A 20823-nucleotide genomic window follows, 5' to 3' on the forward strand; every position below is an offset into this window, starting at 1 on the left:
AACAATCTGAACTCACTTGCGCACATTGGTGATTGAAAGGGATTAAGGTACCTTTACCTATTTAGTTCTTTTTAGACATTGTTTTTTGTAAAGAATAAGGATTACAATGAGATATCGTCTTTATTTTAGATGCTCCCCGATGAAGGGCGGTGGCCCAAAATGCATTGGAGCGGGATTCAATAATTTGTATCTTTGAACCTTGAATGTTTTTGAAATTCTTCTCCAAATGGATATGAAATGAATATCAATTTTGGAAAGCAATTAAAACATATACTGAAATGTAGTAACTATCCTCTTTGTGAATTGTTTGGAAGAACACACCAGATTGAGTGCCTTAGGGATGTCATCAATGGCTCATTGATCACACTTTATTTGGATAATCATTTCTTCGCCACGAGGGCACTCCCTGACAAACTCTGGGGGCCAATCTTTTTCAGCTAACAGAATGTCATAGCCTTTTGAGAGTTTATCCCAAAATAGACCCCTTATTTTCCTAGTCTTATCACCCTCTATACGCAGTGTTATTTCGTATATCTTATGGGGCTCGCTAACTCTGTTGTCGGCAGTTTCTACTTGAATGTATTCATTCATGTCCACTGTCTCCAGATGACTCATCAGGATCTTGCGAGCTATGGTGATTTCTGCTGCACTGTCTAGCATTGTCTGTGCCCACTCCCCGTTTTCCAACTGTGTCCTCAGTATTCTCGGCATGTTCGATTACTCTAATACTGGCTACCTTCTTTCTTGGAAATTGAGATTTTTTTACTTTGAGCAGGTTCCTTGTCTTTGAACTTGGTGTGCTCTCCTGGGTCTGACCGTCCTCTTCTTTCCGATTTCTGCGAAAAAGATCGAGAGGGACGTGTATCAATACTTTCATATCTATCAGGATTCTTTAAATTATCCCTATTTCTAAGGTTGTATCTTTTCTCAGAGGGCTCCCTCTGGGGAGACTGGTGTTCTCGAGTCGGAGTTCTTTCCCTCCGTCGAGGAGACCTTCCTCTGGGCTGGAAAACTTTTTCTTTGGGAGTGGATTGTTTATTTCCATCCCAGCTCTTTTTAGGAGTGTTTGAATTATTTTTAATAAATAATTTTTCAGGATTTTCGAGCAGTTGGGGCTTTACTGGTTTTCCACCCAAGCTGTCTCTACCTAGTTCTTCATAACATTTTTCTATAATTCTGGCAAGCTCAATTGGTTGATCTGTTATATCTGTTTCCTTCAACTTCTGGCGGATCGCCACAGATGCTGCTTCTCCTTTTATATTGGCTAGTAATATAGCCGAGACCTGCTTGAAGTCTTTCAGTAATTTCATACCAAGAGTTAAAGCAGGTTCTGGACCGTATTCATTCTGAATCTGTTTTAGCACTTCTGGTATTACCGCCATTGACGGAATACCATGTGTTTTTGTGTAAATGGAAGCAAAAACTGTACCCCAAGTGTCACAGTCCTCCACGTGTGGTGCGACCCCCATTGGAAGGCAGTTGGTCAGGATTCTGTGTTTCTCAATAGGGGTAGTATTCGGAAATACTGCCTCTATTTGAGTAATTTTCTGCGCTAACCAGAAAGGAATTTGTTCCCGTTTTATGGGTGTTTTACCAAGACATGATTGTATGTTCTGTGGTGTCATTTTATTTGTGTTCCCCTTATGAGGGGTCAGCTGTGAAACATTAACAGCTGTTTGGACTGTAGCAGTCCGCATTACATATTGGACTAATTGTCTATGTATTTTAATTAATGTTTTTAGCTGTATTAACAGCTCTTCTTTTGACATTTTTGCAATGTCCGGATGTGCTGTGTAGCTGGCTAGAACCGGCCACGTTGCTCCTGGTCTACCTAGTGGACCGAGCCTGGTAACATGATCATTGTGTTTTAGGGCGCCTTTAAACCAGAGCAGATGCTCTTGTAATTTTAATGGGATTTCAATCTCCTCGAAAGGAGCGTACTCTTCCGGTGGATCCCCTATTTTGTAATAGTGGAACTCGTGTGTTGCGGTGTTTGCCTCTGGAAGTTTTATCCAAGAATAGAACACCTCTGTCTGCCGATATTCGTGTGCCTCTATCACGAAGACGACTGCCACCTTGTGTGGTCAGTCCATTTTCTATAAGTTTTGACGTTATAGATTTTCTTATGTTGACCGGGATGATTATCGCACCCGGTTCATTAACACCTTCGGGACCCTGCTCAGTCGCATTTACTACGGCTGCAGCGGTTCCGTTCTCTAAGTCTGACATTTTATTGTCAGAAAGGTTTTTGCAGAGCAGGTGAGATTCAGCTTGTGGAAGAGTGCTCTGCTAAAATAGTCTTTGAATCTGTCATTTTGGCAATCACCTGATAATTTTCTTGTTGAAAAATTCACAATCTATGACGGCAGTGGTTATTGGAGTTATCAGTGAAAATGTTTTTAGCTGAGTGGTTGACGGAATCCTCATTGATCAATCAATCAATCAATCAATCAGTCGTTTGTTAAGCACACTACATACCCGTGAGGGTCTCAAGGCACTGGGGGGGGTGGAGGTGGGGGCCGCTACTGATCGAACAGCCAGGTCTTTAGTGTCCTCCTGAAGGTCAGCAGGTCTTGGGTCTGTCGTAGGCTCAGGGGGAAGGTGTTCCATGTCTTGGCGGCGAGGTGGGAGAAGGATCTCCCGCCGGTGGTTATTCTTCGGATGCGTGGGACGGTGGCGAGTGAGAGGTCGTCAGAGCGTAGATTTGTCGATCTGCCTGTTGTCAACAAGCTTAATGTCTTGTGTAATCTCCATCGGAAATGCACTAGTTGACACTGCTGTCAGAAATTTAAACCTCTTCTTCAAAGGCATAGCTACTGCAGACATAGGATTATCAAAAGCAAACTTTGCTGGAGGCTTTTGGCAATGCCCACACCATCAGAAGATGGACTGCTGTCTCTGGTGGAATTGTTCTCTGCCTTCCCGGGAATCTGAGCAGGAGGCTTCTTAGAGGGTGATGAAGTATCCTCCGATGGTGATTTACCAGATCTTTTTGTGCTCTGAAGGCTCCCTTTTTAAAGATTTTTAGGCTTGAGAGCTGAGTCCTCCCCTAAAGCAGGGGCGGACTCAGCAGTGGTGGACACTCTGTGTACTGGCAGGTTCCTTGTTACCCTTATATCACCCCATTCTGTGGAGTGAACTTCTTAATGTCTTAATAAGGTACCAAATTAGAGTTCAGCACACGATCATCGACAATTTGTTCGAAGTGCTCCCTTTATGAGGAAGTGAATGGAGAAAAATTAGGAAACCGCTGTCTGCATGTGCATCTTCACTCTCACTTCCATCTTTCTCGCCATAATAGATCCTTTCTGTGAGCCTATCATTATATGCAGCATGGAAAGTTTAGCCTTGGGTCCTATCCGTGGTGCTAAATACAAAAAATAGTGGCTGCTGTATAACAGGTCTGTCTTACTGGTCAACCTAAATCAGATTCCTTAGTGTAAGTGAATATAATGGAAATGTTCCTATCATCACCTGGCGCTTTTTTTTTTCAGTGCACAGACATAATATCGAGTCCAAAATATCGATTGGCCATAATATCGTGTTATTAATATAGACTGGACAAAATATCGACAGGACAGAATATAGACTACAAAAATATAATTTTTAAGGTAAGTGAAGTAATATCGACTGTTAAAAATATAGTTAGTTAAAATATCAAAGTATATAATATATAGTTAAAAATATCGAATTTTTATTAATATATACTTTTTTATAGTATATTTTTATGTTATAATATGTGTGAAAAGTGTGTATTTGTGTTATAAATAATTATAATTAATGCATTTAGTTGTTATAATTATTGCGTAATTTAATTCTGTAGTGGGTTGTGGGTTTATAGGGGAATAGGGTGGGAAGTAATTTAACTATAATTAATTAAATATGTAAATTAACTTATTGATAGTGATTTGTAATTAATTAATTTATATGTGTTAATTAATTTAATTGTAATTGGAAAACTATTATTAATTGATTAATTGGTAATTATGTAAATTTTACTTATTTAATTCTGTAGCGGGTTGTGGGTTTATAGGGGAATAGGGTGGGAAGTAATTTAATTATAATTAATTAAATATGTAAATTTATTTATTGATAATAAATAGTAATTAATAGTTAATTAATTTATATTTGTTAATTAATTTAATTACAATTGTTAATTAATTTATATTAATTGATTAATTGGTAATTTTGTAAATTTAATTAATTTAATTTCTGTAGCGGGTTGTGGGTTTATAGGGGCATAGGGTGGAAAGTAACCTATTAATAATTAATTAAATAATAAAACTAAAATGTATTTATTTGGAAATAATTGTAAAATAATTTCAAATTATAAAATAATCAATTGTTAATGTTTAATTAGTATTAATAGGTGATTAATAGAAATAATTATTGTTAATTAGTTTTTTTAATTAATTATTAATAGATATTCATTTTTAGATATTTGAATAATATATGAAATATTTACTTTCCCTAATGTTGTATTCTCTGGAGTGGGAATAGTAATTGTAACCCCTACGCTATCCAACGCTTTCCCTACTGTTGCACCCACTGGAGTGGGAATAGTAATTTTAACCCCTACGCTATCCAACACTTTCCCTACTGTTGCACCCACTGGAGTGGAAATAGTAATTTTAACCCCTACGCTATCCAACGCTTTCCCTACTGTTGCACCCACTGGAGTGGGAATAGTAATTTTAACCCCTACGCTATCCAACGCTTTCCCTACTGTTGCACCCACTGGAGTGGGAATAGTAATTTTAACCCCTACGCTATCCAACGCTTTCCCTACTGTTGCACCCACTGGAGTGGGAATAGTAATTTTAACCCCCACGCTATCCAACACTTTCCCTACTGTTGCACTCTTTGGAGTGGGAATAGTAATTTTAACCCCTACGCTATCCAACGCTTTCCCTACTGTTGCACCCACTGGAGTGGGAATAGTAAATTTTACTATTTAGTTATTGTACGTTAATAATATTGGCTATTATTTAATTATATTTTGTTACTATATATATATATGTTTTAAGGAATATGAATGAACATTTTTTTTCTTAACTTTCATTAATTATTTAATTCTAATAAATTAATTTAAGTATTTTTAAGTATATTTTAGTACTTAGTTTTTAATATTAATTTAATTTATCATTGTTTTTAGTAAAGTCGATATTTTTTAAAACTATATTTGTAAACAATATTTTTAACTCGATATTTTTGTACTTACCTGTTTGTAGATAGAAACTCGATATTTTGTCAGTCTATATGTTCTCAACGATATTCTTGCAGATCGATATTTTGTCTCTCGATATTATTTCAGTGATCCTTTTCTTTCATATATGAACACCACGATTTTAGATGCCCTGGGTAAGGTGATGTGGACTACAGCTGTGCAGAGTCAGACGGGGACCCAGAATAGACCCGGGCACTAAAATGAAAGGTGACCCCATTAAACGTTTGAGATAGCTTAAAAAAGTGGCCTACATTTGAAAATCGGAGCAGTTTTGAAAAATGGCAGTTGAGAAGGTGGAAGCTAAATCCCCGATGGGAGAGGTAGTGCCTAACAATTTTATTAGCATGTCAGTAGATATCACCAACTAGCCCAAAGTACATTCAAGAGTATGAACCACAACAAAAATAGTAAAACTCTATTTTCTTTATCGGTGCTTCTGTTGGGCGCCTGTGGTGATTGCCATGCTCCCTCTAGGTCGTAGCTTTGCAGCTCTGGGCCTTCACTTGTTGATGCAGTTTTGTCGGCGGATGGCTGTTGCTAGACCGTCCTGGGGTTGGGGAGTTGTCCTATGGGGATGTTTGTTCTTGCTTATTGTTTGTGCATGCAGAGGGGGGCGGAGATGTGAAGCCTGGTGTGTTGACAGGTGGGGGTGCAGTGGGGGTGGGTTGGGGGGGATGTGGAACCATTCTAATCAATGCATAATCCATTCAAGTTCAATAATGGAACGTTCGGGGGATGGGGTCCATGGCTAAACGATATAAGATATATGTGTATTTGAAGAGGAGAGATGTGCATATAACTCTCCTGCAAGAGACCCATTTGACTAGTGGGGAAGTGGATAAACTACCCAGGAGGTGTAGAGGTCGGATTTATGCCTCCACTTACTCTGCTTTTGGTATGGTAGTATTGGTATGGGTGAGGCCAGGGGTTCTCTTTGAACACACCCACACTAAGGTTGACAGTGACGGCAAGTACGTTCTGGTAACAGGGAGGCTGGCTGGGAGAGAGGTGATGTTTGGGAGTGTGTATGCACCAAATGTAGATCAGCTGGCATTCCTCACCTCCCTCTCGGTTCAGCTGGTTGACTACGTTGGGGGGCACACTGTCATTGGTGGGGATTTTAATTGTGTGGCGGATACTGCGGCAGATAGGTGATCTGTCCCCTACTGGGGTCCCAGAGTGGTCCCAGAGGCACCGGGTTGCAGCGGAGTTTTGGAGCTGGAAAATTGGGGCCTAGAGGATATCTGGAGGATACAGCATGCGACAGATAGGGAATACTCGTATTTCTCCCCAATGCACCAAGTACACACCATGTTAGACACCTTTTTGTGCACACCAGACTTCAGCATGTCTGTTAGGCACACAAAGTATCTAAGTAGGACCCTTTCGGACCACAGTCCCCTGTGGTGGACCCATCAGGTCCTTGGGAGAAGGCCCCAGATGCCGCTGTGGAGATTTAACCCGATGCACCTTTCAGAGATTCCCTGAAGTCTCTCATTGAGACGTATTTTTTAGTTAATGCCGAGTCAGCGTCCTCTGTATTAGTGGAATGGTAGGCATTTAAGGTGGCGGTGTGGGGTCATTGCCTAGGGCAATCAATTGGTGCGCAGCGGGAAATTAGGCAAGAGTTATTGGTATGGATTCTCAGATTTGGCAACTGGGCAATGTTCAGAGGCTGGAGGCTAACTCTGCAGAGCGTCTGCAAGAGGCTCACGCTAGCTATAGCGGTGCATTAGAAAGGCTGATGTGCCACAGTTATCGAGAATATCTCGACAGGGTGCAGTAGGAAGAGGGGAAGGCCGTCCGTCTATTGGCGTGGGTTGATTAAGCCCGAAAGCAGAGGAACATCAATCACGCAGGTTCAGACAGACACCGGGGAGTTGATCCATGACCCTGACGCAATGACCCTGATGGCATTACTACCTTGTTTAGCACTTTTTTCGAGAAATTATATACTAGCCCTGGGCCGGTCTCTCGTTCTGACATTCGGGATTTTCTGGAAGAGTTGCCTATGCGGACTCTGGACGAGCAGGTGCAAGATGACTTGGGAGGCCCAGTGACTCTGCATGAGGTCGGGCTGCTATCGCGGACAGCAGGATAACTTTGGAGACCCAGTGACTCTGCATGAGGTGGGGCTGCTATCGCGGGCATGGCAAAGGGGAAGACACCGGGTCCGGATGGACTTCCGGCGGAGTTTTATGTAGCATATGTGGATCAATTGGCGCCAAGGTTAGTGACCTCATATGCAAAATATCTACACCGAGGTGCCCTCCCTAAGTCGACCCAGAGTGTGTTGGTGATACCCTTCCCAAGACTAAGGAGGCCAATGCTCCAGTAATGGAGTACTGATCACTCTCAATGCTCAACCTTGATTTCAAAGTCCTTAGTAAAATGTTGGCGGTCACATTGCTCCTGCATATGCACATTATCATTCATGCAGATCAGAACAGCTTTATCCCCTCCCGTAATACCTCCTATAATCTGCGCAGGCTGAATTATGTTCGGTTCCATGAAGAGACAAGATCTATGCCCTTGGCCGCTGCACTGTCAGTCGACCTGGAGAAGGCCCTTGGCACAGTTGGATGGGGGTACCTTTTTGAAACTATGCTGCGGCTGGGCCGTGGGGAGGGGTGGGTGAAGTGGGTTCAACTGTTGCATGTCTCGCCTACTGCACGGATTAAGACTTAAGTTAAGTATCCTCCCAATACCACATACAGTGGGGGGACTCGGCAGGGGCGCCCCCTTTTGCCCCTATTGTTCGCACTGGCGATCGAACCCCTTGCAGAGTTGATCCGGCAGGGTGGAGCAAGGATAGGTCTTAGATCAGACGGGCGAATGCATATGTTCTCATTATATGCTGATGATCTGTAAGTATACCTGGAGGCAGCAGTGCATGGTACCTCAACTGCGCTTACACTACTGGTGCGATTTGAGGCGCTGTCGGGTTTGAAGATTAACAAGAACAAGACCTACTTGTTTCCTCTGGTAGAGCTGACACATCGGCCAATATGTCTACCAGCCGACATCAATTGGGCCCCCCACTCATTCAAATCTCTTGGGACACATGTTTCATGTTTTTCATTCCCTTGAAGATCTGAGGGAAGGGAGCCTGGATAGGCCGCTATGGTCTCTCTGGACATGTATACACTTCTGGCACACTTTGCAGCTGCCTATCATGGCAAGTGTCTCTTTGCTTAAGATGGTCATGCTGCCGAGATTGCTATACTTTTTTGTTAATTTACCGACCCTGGTGCTCCGGGGATGGTTCAGCCCTTTGAATGCCCTGGTGAGGGATCTGATCTGGGGGGATGATAGAAGACGGTTTTCCCTGCAGACGGTATAACTCCCGATGGAGAAAGGAGGCCTGGGGGTACCAGATTTTGAATTGTATATGTTGGCTTCCCAGCTACAGTGGCTGGCGCAGTGGATGGAAGGGGTGAATATGGTTGGAACCTGGCTAATGGATCCCAACGGTGATCCAGATTTATTGTTGGCCAAATTATTGAGACCGGCAGTCAGCGTTCCATACAAGTCAGTGCTGCAGCTTCAGCCATACACACCTGGAAATGCTGAGTGCGTAAGCTGGGTGGGACCCAATAATATACTCCCATGCTGCCCTTGGTTGGGCTCCCTCATGGTGACCCTCTGACGGTGTTCACGGCGGAGCAGTTGGAGGCATGGACAGAGGCAGGCTTAGACATGGTGAGCGATTGTTATCAGGATGGCTCACTAGTCCCGTTTGTAGACCTGATGGATAATTACGGCCTTTCTCCCAGCCAGTTCCTGCAGTATGACGCTCTGGTTCGCACCTTTGGACAGTTATGGGATGGAAGCAGAGATGAGCCTGCAACTCACCCGGTACTACATTCTCTGAATACATTGGGCACAGCGGGCACCAAGTGAAATGGAACCACGAAGCATTGGTTGCAGCGGCTACTGGTGCCATGGTGCATCTCCGGAGTAAGTGGGAAAGGGCGATAGACAGGGAATTCACAGATGGAGAATGGGGTAAGGTACTAAGGTCTCACAAGAAAATATCGAGGAACACCAGGCTTAAATATACACAATTTAACTATATCCATGTGGTGTATATGACACCTCATAGACTCAATGTTACATATGGGGGTGAGATACGGAGGTGCCCGAGGCGTACTTACGTGGATGCCGGTTTCATACACATGACATGGAGTTGCGGTGTAGTACAAGTGTAGTGGGAGGGTATCCTGGCTAAGATAAAAGATGCACTAGGGTGGGACCTGGCGCTGTCTATAGAAGTCTGTTTGTTAAGGCTCTTCCCACATCCTTCTAAACGGAAGGTGGGGAATCGATTTATAGATCTGGCCTTGGGCCGAGCTAAGAGACGGATTGCGCTGGTGTGGAAATCCACTATAGGGCCGCAGGTCGCCAGTTGGAACACTGAGGTTGTTAGTTGGGTGGGAGAAGCAGCCAGAGCCTTGAGCTGGGAGTAAGCGAGGGGCATCTGGAGAAGGCCGATAGCGGATTTATGGAAGGAAGTACTGGCGAACTGGAAAAATCCAGAGCAAGCACAAAATATTGGTGAGGAGTCGGAGAGCGGCAGCGAGTGATCCGCACTTGTTCACACAGATGGGCCTGGCAAAAAAGGATTGAGACATACACAGCCTCTCACTTATGGGAAGGTGGACATGAGGCCCTAGTGGTGGGGGAACATAAGCAGTAGTTGAGGGAACAGGGCCTGTGAAAGGGAAGCCTCTCTCCTCCTCCCCCCCTTCCAGGTGACACGTGCACGGTGTGGAATACACTGCGTAATTGCTGAGAACCATAACTGCACCCTCAGAATCAGATGCCCCCATGCCCCCACCAACAGCTGTCTGGCTTTCAAGGTCGCCATTTTCCTATCAGCCATAAGGTCTTTCTCTTTCTACATTAAGAGCATAAATCTGCACCCCTGTCCCAGGTTCAATATGGGCACTAGCATTTGCGTCACTTCTGGGGCCCGAGGAAAGTCAATGTAGACATCCCTAGCGGTGCTCGCTATTTTTGCACACTACCAATTGAGTGGGCCAACACCAAATGTCTCCGGAGGCACCTCTTGAAATGTGATAAAGTGCTCTCCTGAATAAAGGTCTCCAAGCGTGTACATCATCACTCTTTCCAGGTATATTACTGCGTCATCCACATATAAGGAGAGTAGATGTTCTGTGTGACCCACTGTAATTCCCCATGTATGCAACACCTAAGATGTATCACTAAACGGTCCATTACAAGGGCAAAGAACAGTGGCGAGAGGGAACTCCCATGTTTTCCTTTTTCAGGAATCCTCCCTTATGTATTGACTCTCGCTACCAGTCTGGTGTAGAGCAACTGGATCCAGCTCATCATTTGTAGACTGAACCCCATGCACCTCAATCCCGCCATCAGGTAGGACCAATTCAGCATGTCAAATGTGTTTTTTGAGGTCCAGCCTGCCACTACATACTGCTCATGACCTGTATTTCTGCATTGAATTACTTGCGTGCGACTACGAATATTCATGGAAATATTTTGTCCCAGGACAAATTCACATCGGTGTTCATGTACCTCAGCAGTCACCACCCTCTGGATCCTGTTAACTAGTACCTTAAAAAGGATCTTAGCAGCCGTGTTTATCAACGAACAATTACATGCCTGAATTTCTGCTTTTTTAAAACATATTTTGTATTAATATTTATGTTTTTGTCACATTTGCACAATACATTATTTGCCAAAACAAAATATCGGTGTAGATCTTATTCATCACTTAGACAGGTTAACATACATTTCAATTTCAATCCTGCGGCAGGGAGTAACGTCATCAATCACATGTGTGATCTTAGTAACTGCCCATCCTTACACGCGCACTAGCCCACCGCCCCAGCAGGTGACTATTATGACCCCTGTCTAACGCTGCTTCCCTGCCCTGTCTCGGTGAGCGACTCCGGCCCCAGACTCAGGTTCAGGAAATGTCCTCAATGGTTGCACTCTCAGTCAGTTGAGCTTGTAAATATAATCCAATGAAATGAAAAATAAACCAAAGAAAAAAGGAAAACAAAGAAGACTGCATGTCGGCACACATGAACATATATCGCAGGTTGAGTAGAAGGAAGCATGAACTTAGGTGAAAAGGATATCTAGCAATGCTAGATTTAAGGTGACCCGCGATAGTGGTCTGGATAGTACACGTATGACCCTGAAAAATATGAAAAAGATTTATTCTGCAAGATCCTCAACTTGCCCCAAATGTCAGATCTTGTAAGCCACATTCTTGCATCTCATATAGAAATGTGACACACTAAGGAGTTATTGGGAGGAAGTGGTGACAAACCTATGAAGGTTCTCTGGCCTCAAGACATAGGCTTCATTTAAAGAGAGCCTTCTGGGAACTGTAATTTTTTTTTTTTTAAACAGGAAAGTTCAATATACATTTCCAATGCTAGTATTGGCGAGGACATGTAACCCACCGGCTGGTTCTATCCACGAGGGCCTCAGGAGAATGACTGGCAAAGGGTTGTTCTAGAGTGTGCTTTGGCTGTGGAACGACACCTAAAAGTGGTGATACGTGATTATAGCGTGGGAGAGGATATATCAGTGTAAGTTGGTATGCTGCGAGAAATGTTGGGGGAATGAGAGGTTCACGCAAGACGTAGTCACTTCATCACAGCCCAGCAATGTAGAACCAGAGCTGAGCACCTAGTGAGAAACACTGAGAATACGAACCCTCACATAGAGAGACTAAAACTTAACAGCCCGATGTAAATGACTGTGTATTAAAGGATCAAATAAAAGAACTGTATTTGTAAATGGAATAGCTATATTGATGTTGCTATGATGGCCTTTAAGGCGAATGTTGAACCACTGTTCTATGAACATTGAAAATGTTAGTAAAGCAAGTAATTGGCGTGGTTACAACAAGTGTGCAGCCAATAATGGCCTCGCTTGAGGTGACACATGAGGCGCCCTGGGGCTCACATGGTGGAATATTATCCATCAGTCGTGGGTTTTAACAAAGAAGGTGTTTCAAATAGAGCCAATTGCTCAGTGCCTAAATGCAAAGCACTCCTTGAGAGATGTTGTCATGTATAGCCTTTAGTCCGTATCGCAAACCGCTAATGAAATGACAGGATTTGGGAAGATCAGGTCACATTGATCTCAACTTTTCAGGACCAGGTTGGTGAGATATACCAAAGAATCTCAGAGCTGGCTGGTCCTTCCACGAACCTAAAATGTAAGTAACGTCCCCCAATAATTAGCTACAGGCTAATTGGACACCCTTGGACAGGCAGCTGCACATACATGTTCTGGAACTTATGACAGTGTGTCTAGCACTCTAAGCATTCCTGGCAGATCGAATGGCATTCTCATCACCTCCTAACACTCGCCAACAATGCTGAAAGACTTGTTGGATACCCTTCGTTTACGAATAATGCATGCTATTTGTGAATTCAAGCAGTGTTCAAATACTGGAAACCAGTTAGCCTGGAAATATCACAGCTGGATATTTTGCTAATGCAAAGAGCTAGAAAAGGCTCAAACGTCTCCAGCAGACGCTGGCCATCGAGGTTGAAGGGCAGTCATTTCTATTACATGCAAAAGGAACAAATGATGGAAGGAACACTGGACAATGCAAACATTCACCCCCAGTCACAAAGATCTGGGTTTAATCCTTCCTTCTTTTGTTCACCATGCCACCCCAGGTTGGACCCAGCCATATGCAAATCAGTCTTGGCCCTGCTCCTCATGGGAACAGTACTTTTTGCATTTTAATGACATGGTCATGGACACAGTTGTGTGACCACGCCTGCACACTGCTTCTGTGGGATGTGGATACAGTTTGAACTGAGAACTAATATATGTGATTTACAGACCTTTTGTCCGTTTCTGATCAGGGGTTTCATCCACTGTGGGTGCACCTGATACTACTGACACAGGGACAGCAATAGATCTTGCAAAACAACTCAGCTACCACAGCTCTTGAGTAACAACCATGTCCTAGATTCTTTGGAGACAAGGGTCCTGTGAAGACAAGCCTATGTTAATACCGCAATGCGGTTCGGTTCAAAAACTTTATTTCGATTCAAAGGCAGAATCATAAAAGTATAATCAGATTAAAATGAACATTACTCATTACACGGATAGTTTAAAAAGACCATACAGTTATGTTGACATCTATAAGCATATTATATATCCATAAGTTGATTTGAAATACATTTAGGATACATATGAGCTAAAAAAAAATCACATATATTAAAAAAGAGATTTTGTAAAGTGCATGTGCAATCCATAGGGATACTAGTCTTAGACACCAATCTCATAGATCTAGATCAAGGAAAATTACATAATGATAGTCAATAGCGATTTCTGATGGTGAGCGCCAGTCTAATAAAACTAAGCACAGCACTGCATATGGCTGGAGTTGATAGTGAGAGTAAATGTTCGTATCCCTCTTTGTAATAGCGGGATCCAAGGGTTAACAAGACAGGCCTAATAACCGCAATGCATTTAGAATTCTTTTTTAACCGAGTGGTTACTTTGCCTGTGTTCTCCTATGGATGTATGACGTTATAACGCATACCATTACAACTACCTACCATTACAACGCGACCATTACAACGCATACCATTACAACGCATAGCGCTTAGAGGTGCTGGATAGTGGTAAGTATAATTTACTATTCCAACTCCAGTCCCCGTGGACACTAGGGAAGGTGTTGGATAGTAAATTAAACTTATTCCCTATCCTAGAGCGCCCCCCAGTGCAATGCGTTGTAATGGTATGCGTTGTAAAAGTTGCGTTGTAATGGTAGGTAGTTGTAAAAGTTGCGTTGTAACAGGTGTATACCTCTCCTATTTGTATTCCCTTTGCGGATGCGGTATCCTCACAAGCTGGAAGCAAAAACGTTCCCTTTGTTATCCTGTTGACACAGTAAAGGTATTATTCATGGTGACGCACTAGCTTTTAATCATGACAGAGTTTTCACACCCCACAAAAGATAAATGCCTTTGTGGGACACAGAATGAGGCAGGTAGTGTTGCAGAGCTTCTCCCAGTATGCTGTCATTCCTTGATTTATGTATAGATAATTTGCTTGTGTATTTATTAACAATGTGATGCTGCAGATGAAAACTTTATGTACTTCTAAGTACAGCTTTCCACTTTAGGTATTGTCATCGTTTCACTGACAATGTTTCCCTGTTATGTAGATGCCCTTGTGCCTTCGTTTTCAAAGAGTGGCCCGGGGGCCAGGTCTTCAACGCGTGCATCTCACAGGCCCGACTAAAAACGTCATTACATACAGGCCGCTGTATTTAATGTATTTCCAGGTTAATTATTTTTTCAAGGTTGTGATTCGTCGATTTTTGAAATATTTCAGCTATTCTGCAAACGAGCTGGGAATGTTGGGAACTGGTCCCTGTAGTAAGACACAGTACCTTTGCATAACCCATAATGCAAACTTCTACCCCACTAACTCGTTCGCTGGCTTCCGGTTCCTAAATAGGGTGTCTGTGTGGCAAGTTATCGTGTAGAAAGGAGGCAAACACTGTGTCATTATATCTGCACTGACCCGCCCAAGTTGTTCCATTCAAGATTTGAAACTGAAGCGCATTTTCGTGTTATTCTGAGTAATTGTTGTCTATGCTTTCTCTTTTCAAAGGGGATAGAACCAACTGGAAAGCGCTTCCTGCTGGCAGTGGATGTTAGCGCCTCCATGACGCAGAGAGTTCTGGGCAGTGTGCTGAGTGCTAGCATAGTGGCTGCAGCCATGTGTATGGTAAGAAGGTGAATCACTTCTGCAACCTACTTTGTGACATTGATACAGGACAATTTGCAATAGTCTAAAATGAGTCAGCCTTGATCTCAAGGGTGGTGGGCCTAACTAGAAATGTCATATAAGTATCTACAGAGTCTCGACCCTCCCTATTACTTACTCTCTCTTCCTGTCTTGGATGACTGTCTCTTTTTCACATAATTTCTCCTCAGCCTGCCTTCTATGTAGGTATCACAGACAGCATTGGTGCCCAAACCAACACCTGCGGGTCACCAGCACGTAGATAGCCCATACCCTCTGCGCAGACCTCCTCCACCAGTATGTGTGCAGGCCAGAGACGTCTTCCCACACAGGCCAGACTTTTCCTTGAGGTCAAATTTATACACTTAAAAAATAATCTGCTTTAATATAGTTACTGTTGCCATGATATGGTTTGTAATTTGTATTCACCAGTATCATTTGGTCCTGGAATTGTTCATCATTGTGGCATCCTATCCTCAATGTGCTACACATTACGTCAAAACTTCTAGTAAGTGCCTAAAGAAGAATTCTAGAGATATTCTACAGGCTTTTCACTACAATGTACTGGCAGTCTATAAATGTAAGCAGAATGAAAAGTTATCAATTTTCAGCTTTTCCATTTACAGTGCATGCATGAGAGGCAGTTAAAAAAAAGGCACATGAAGGAAAAAAGTAAAGGAATAAAACATTACTACTGCGTGAGGCAACAATTTTAATGTTCTGATGAATGAGACATACTCAAAGCGCGATTCCCTGACACCTGGAAATATTCCACTACCAAGCCCCTCCTCATGAAAGTATCTGCTGCCCCTGGCATGCTTTCCAACTACAGACCCATCCCTCTCCTGCCATAACCGGCAAAGGTCTTTGAGAAACTAATCAAGTGATGGTTTACGGACCACCTCAGCAACCACCAGCTCCTCGATGCCCGCAGTCTGGATTCAGGACCAACCACAGTACAGAAACAGCACTCCTTTCTGCCACAGATGACATCCAGATGATCTGTGACAGAGGAAACACGGCAGTCCTCATTCTCCTAGACCTGTCTGCATCATTTGACACAGTCTCATATTCCCATCCTCATCAGGTGCATGCACAAGATTGGCATCCAAGGACACGTCTACCACTCAATCTGCTCCTTCTTAACGGATAGAACACATGCTCTCAGCTGGACACCTTACTCATACTCACCTGTGGTGTCCCTCAAGGTTCTCCGCCCTATGCTCTTCAATGCATACATGATCCCTCTGGCCAATGTCATCCGTGCACACGACATCTTCATCCTCTCCGATGGAGATAGCACACAGCTCATACTCTCCCTCTCAGACAAGACCCCAACACAAGAAACAAGTTCACCGCCTTGTGACCAAAGTTTATTTGTGGATGAACGCCAACTGTCTCAAGCTCAATATGGATGAGACCGAGATAGTGCTCTTCGGCAAGAACACCTTACCATGGGACTCCAACTAGTGGCCGTCTGACCTCGGACTGACACCCACATGCAGAACCCACGCCAGGAACCTTGGAATAATCATCAACAGGAAACTGGCCATGAATTCAAAAGTTAGCGCTGTCACTGCATCCTGCTTCCACACCCTGAAGATGCTGAGGAAGATCTTCAAATGGTCCACTCACACCCTAGCCACCAACATGTTGGACTGCGGAAACACCCTCTATGCCGGACCTCCAAAGAACTAATTAGGAGACTACAGACCACCCAGAACTCTGCAGCCAGACTTATCCTCACCCTGACACACAGGACTCAAATTACACCTCACATTAGGGAACTACACTGGCTTCCAATACGCAAACCCGTTAAATTCAAACTCCTCTCACATACTATAGGAAAGTACCCCTTTTTGACATGGTCTCCCCACTTTCTGTCTGATACATGATGTGATTTTGACTGGAACTGCTAACCTGGTCCCCTGTGCCAGATCTCTTTCCCAAAACTGTACAATTGATTCCCCCAACTGGCAATACCTTTAGCGCCCTCTGTAAGTCCCTAGTAAGTGGTACCCCTGGTACCTAGGGCCTGGGGTACTAAAGAGTAACCCGCAATGGCTGCAGCACAAATTGTGCCCCCCTAAGGGACTCCTCACCAAACACATGCAAGACTGCCACTGCAGGCTGTGTGTTTTGGTGCACGCAAAGGTGAAAGCACGACATTACACACATCCATGTGTGTCATGTCCTCTACCACTGCATGTATTATTTGCAAGTCACCCCTACAGCAGGACTTGCAGTCCTAAGGCAAGTTGCTTAATACTACATGTTAGGGCATACTTGCCTGAGCAGATATTCCCCTGTGCGGGCCAGTTCCATGACTGCCAGTGCAAGTGAACAGGGAAGCCATTTTAGAACATGTATTGGTGAAAACGAGTTCCCCAGCTTCATGATGACTTCACTGAAGATAGGGATGTTTGGTATCAAACATTTCTTATTAATACACCCACACTGATTCCAGCGATGGATTTATTAATACATGCACCCAGAGGACACCTTAGAGGTGCCCCCTGAAAACCTACCTGCCACTAGTGTGTTGGCTGACTGGTTCCTTCCAGCCTGCCACCACAGAAGAGTGTCTGACCCCTAAGGGTGAGAGCCCTAGCTCTCAGGAGGTCAGAAACATAGCCTGCCCTGGAAAGGGTATTTACACCCTCTCCCACAGGGTGACCTGCTGATTAGCATTCCAAGACAGGGGAGCTTCAAAGAAGTTACTGCCTTTGAAATGCGAGTTTAGCTCCCCTCACAGAAGAGGAAGCCGACCTGCTTTGTTCTGTGCACTTGGCACCTGGATAGGCAGGAAAATTAGCCAGTCACGTAGGCGTGCCACCTCCAGGCTAGTACCATCCTTAAGGTGGCCTACTCTGAGGTAGACACAACTTTTCTGAAGTAGCCTTCTTTGTAATAGCATACTTAGGAATTCTGGGACGGAGTTAAGCCAGCTTCCCACAGGAAGTGGTCATATAGGGGGTGTAGTCACCCCAGGGGTCAGTAGCCCATTGGCTACTACCCTACACTCCCCAAGTGCCCCATAACTCAGTATGTAGGGGGGGCCAGCCTGAAAGACGAAGAAGGAGGTGAAGTGTCACATCCTGCAAGAACTGAAGACCCAGCAACAGACCTGGCACCAACCCTGCCGGCCTGCCTACTAACTTCGACAATTGCGGTAAAACTCGACTTGTCCTCCAGATGCTAAGTTTCCAAAGCCTGGGAGACCTGCCAGTACTTCACGCAGGAACCAAGACCTCCTGGGATGTAGCAGACCTGTTTCCCTGCATCCTGAAGGCAACCAAAGACTCGTGACAGCAGAAACCCGACGCCTGAAGTCACCACTGCACCCATCGCTCCAAGACCGAGTTGAAGTGAGCCAACTGTGTCATCGTGGTCTCCCAGCCCTCCAGAGAGAGCCCACCAAGGTTTGATCCCCAGTGAACTCTCTGATGTCACCTGCAGCCTCTGCATGCAGGCCCCCTCTACTGTGACTGCTCCTGGTAAAAAAAAAAAACAGACTCATAAAGACACCTCTGTATCCGTCGCTCTTAGGCTGTGAAGAAGAGTACCAAAGGTGCCCCTAACCCCCCATGCAACATGGGGCCTGTGTTCCCCTGTTGGTTCAGCCCGACTAGCCTCCCAGTCTGAACCTGCATTCTCTTTACGTGAAGACCAGTCCCCATAGAGTAACATTGGGCACCTGACGCTGTTTTGCACCTCTGGAGTGGTGTGCTTCACTTGAATTGCTGTGGTGTGCGAATCACCGTTTTAAAATTCGCACATAGATGACTATTTTTATTCGAAATCTTAAAAAAAAATAATTAGAACCTCAAATGTGTGTTAAGGTAATATCAGAAAGTTTTTAAAAATGATGAAAGGTGTGCGAATCACCGCTGATGGTATCACACGAAGGATTACTTGGTAGAAGAACGTCCTCCTTGAAAGCTTCAAGTTTCACCAAAATGGCTGCCAAAGTGCGTGCAGCGTATTACGTTACGCGCGGACGTTACCATAATGCATCACTTGACTCCACGTCATCGACTTCGAAGGTGACGATCCTTCAATGCCGAAGAGAAATTTTGAAGTCGATCCTTTATAAGGTATTTATCTTCAAAATGCTGGTGCGTGCAGGTCGCTGGTGCGTGTTGGTCGCGGGGGTTAACGATGTAACATCACAATGTTTGTTTATGAAATAAATTCGGATCGCGCTAAATTACCAACTTCAATTTCATTAAAATCGGTCAGCGCGTTTACTGGATCCACCCCGCTTCTTTCAAAAGTTAGTCACAGTCGTGAAACTAATTAATTCTAGCTTACAACTGCCTCCAGCTTGGCACATCCAGTCATTAAGATAATAATCAAATAAAGAAAAAGTCACTTAGAAAGTCATAAAATGGTGAAGAGTGTCCCAACAGTTCCGTTCCGCAGAAGAAGAGGAAAGAAAAATATCAAGTTTCCTCATAGGAATTATTCCATTAAAATTCCTTTTAAAATCATAAATCTAATTAAATAATCCGAGTTGCTCACGTAGGTTCTGCTCTTCGAATCTCGTCGCCAGTGTAATGATGAATAAATGTAGGAATTGTATAATAAGTATTCTTTAATAACACGAAGAGCTCAATAGTATGTCATCCAGCAAGTTCAGCATCCAGGGAAGAACTGCCCTCCTACATTCTACATTCTAACAATGACCTAAGCTTGCACAAAGCAAAAGAATAAACAGAAGTACATTTAAGAAATGCAAACACAACAATGTCATAGCTTCATGGGCCATTATGAGAGCTCCAGCTTATTTATGAGCAACAAAGATTAAAGACAAGAGTAATTTTAACAGAGGGCAAATTGGCATAGACTTCATTAGTGGTATAAACATCTGTCTGCAGGATTGGAAGCAAAATGTCGGATCAATGGGGAGTCAATGTAATTCACATTCTATAAAAAGCACTTGAAACCATGACTGGAAGATAAGTTTTATGAAATTGTAAGTTTTGGAGAAAGAAATTCTGCAAATGCTTCTCAAAGGTGGTATTTAAAAGGTTCAAAAGCCCAATGGCGGAAGGGATTCTGTTCAAGATATTTTCTTGATAGGAAAAAGTCAGGAGAATGACCACTTGTACAAGACATCACCTCCGGGCTGGTCGAGAAGGACATGGTTTGGGAGAAAGCAGCTCCTTCTACTTACTCCACTTTGCCCATCCCCTCATTCCTTAAATGTCCAGTTCAATCTTATTAGCAAAGTTGCACATTTAATTATATTGTACACAATAGTGGCGTGAGGAAATCCAGAACCTAATTCTAAGATGTCCCGATGGATCTCACTTACAAGGGTAGACAGTCAATTAGCTTCTACAGCAATGTGGCGTGGTAGTACTCGATCTAGTAAAGTTAAGGTGGTAAAGTACAGGGCTCCAACGAGTGGTGCTTGATAAAACTTACCCGGTCTGCAACTCGACGGCGTCATAGTGGACAACCTTGGTTCGCCGCACTGCTTGGGGATTTATGGAAAACGCTACGCTGCATGCATGCACCGATCTCTGTGCGTGACGTGGCAGGTCCGAGTCTACAATGCAAAAAGACTCCGCAGGCGTGCCTTCGGGCCCCACGGATTCGGCTGGGGGCCCTGGGCCTTTGATGCTGGCAGCTCCGGCCTCGGCGCCGCAGGGTCACCAAGGATCCAGGCATGGATCAGGATCAGCGCCTGTTGACCTCACGGTACCTTCCCTGACACCGATTCAAGTGACGACGAACCCGACGCCGGTTGTGCCCCCAACCGGCGTCAACCCCAGCCTCACCCCCGATTTGGACACGGCGCCAGA

General features: G+C 44.1%; 1 protein-coding gene across 2 annotated transcripts in view; it reads left to right on the top strand.

Annotated features, from left to right (window-relative positions):
- The window catches only part of RO60 (Ro60, Y RNA binding protein), a 289019-nt gene that overhangs the window by 148159 nt on the left and 120037 nt on the right, over positions 1-20823 (top strand). For both annotated transcript variants that reach the window (XM_086957015.1, XM_086957008.1), the window contains exon 6: positions 14876-14992. In XM_086957015.1, the coding sequence (XP_086813141.1) occupies positions 14876-14992 (117 nt within the window). The remainder of the gene's footprint in view (positions 1-14875; positions 14993-20823) is intronic.

Source organism: Lissotriton vulgaris, chromosome 1_1 (assembly GCF_964263255.1).
Source record: "Lissotriton vulgaris chromosome 1_1, aLisVul1.2, whole genome shotgun sequence".
NCBI classification, from domain to species: domain Eukaryota; kingdom Metazoa; phylum Chordata; class Amphibia; order Caudata; family Salamandridae; genus Lissotriton; species Lissotriton vulgaris.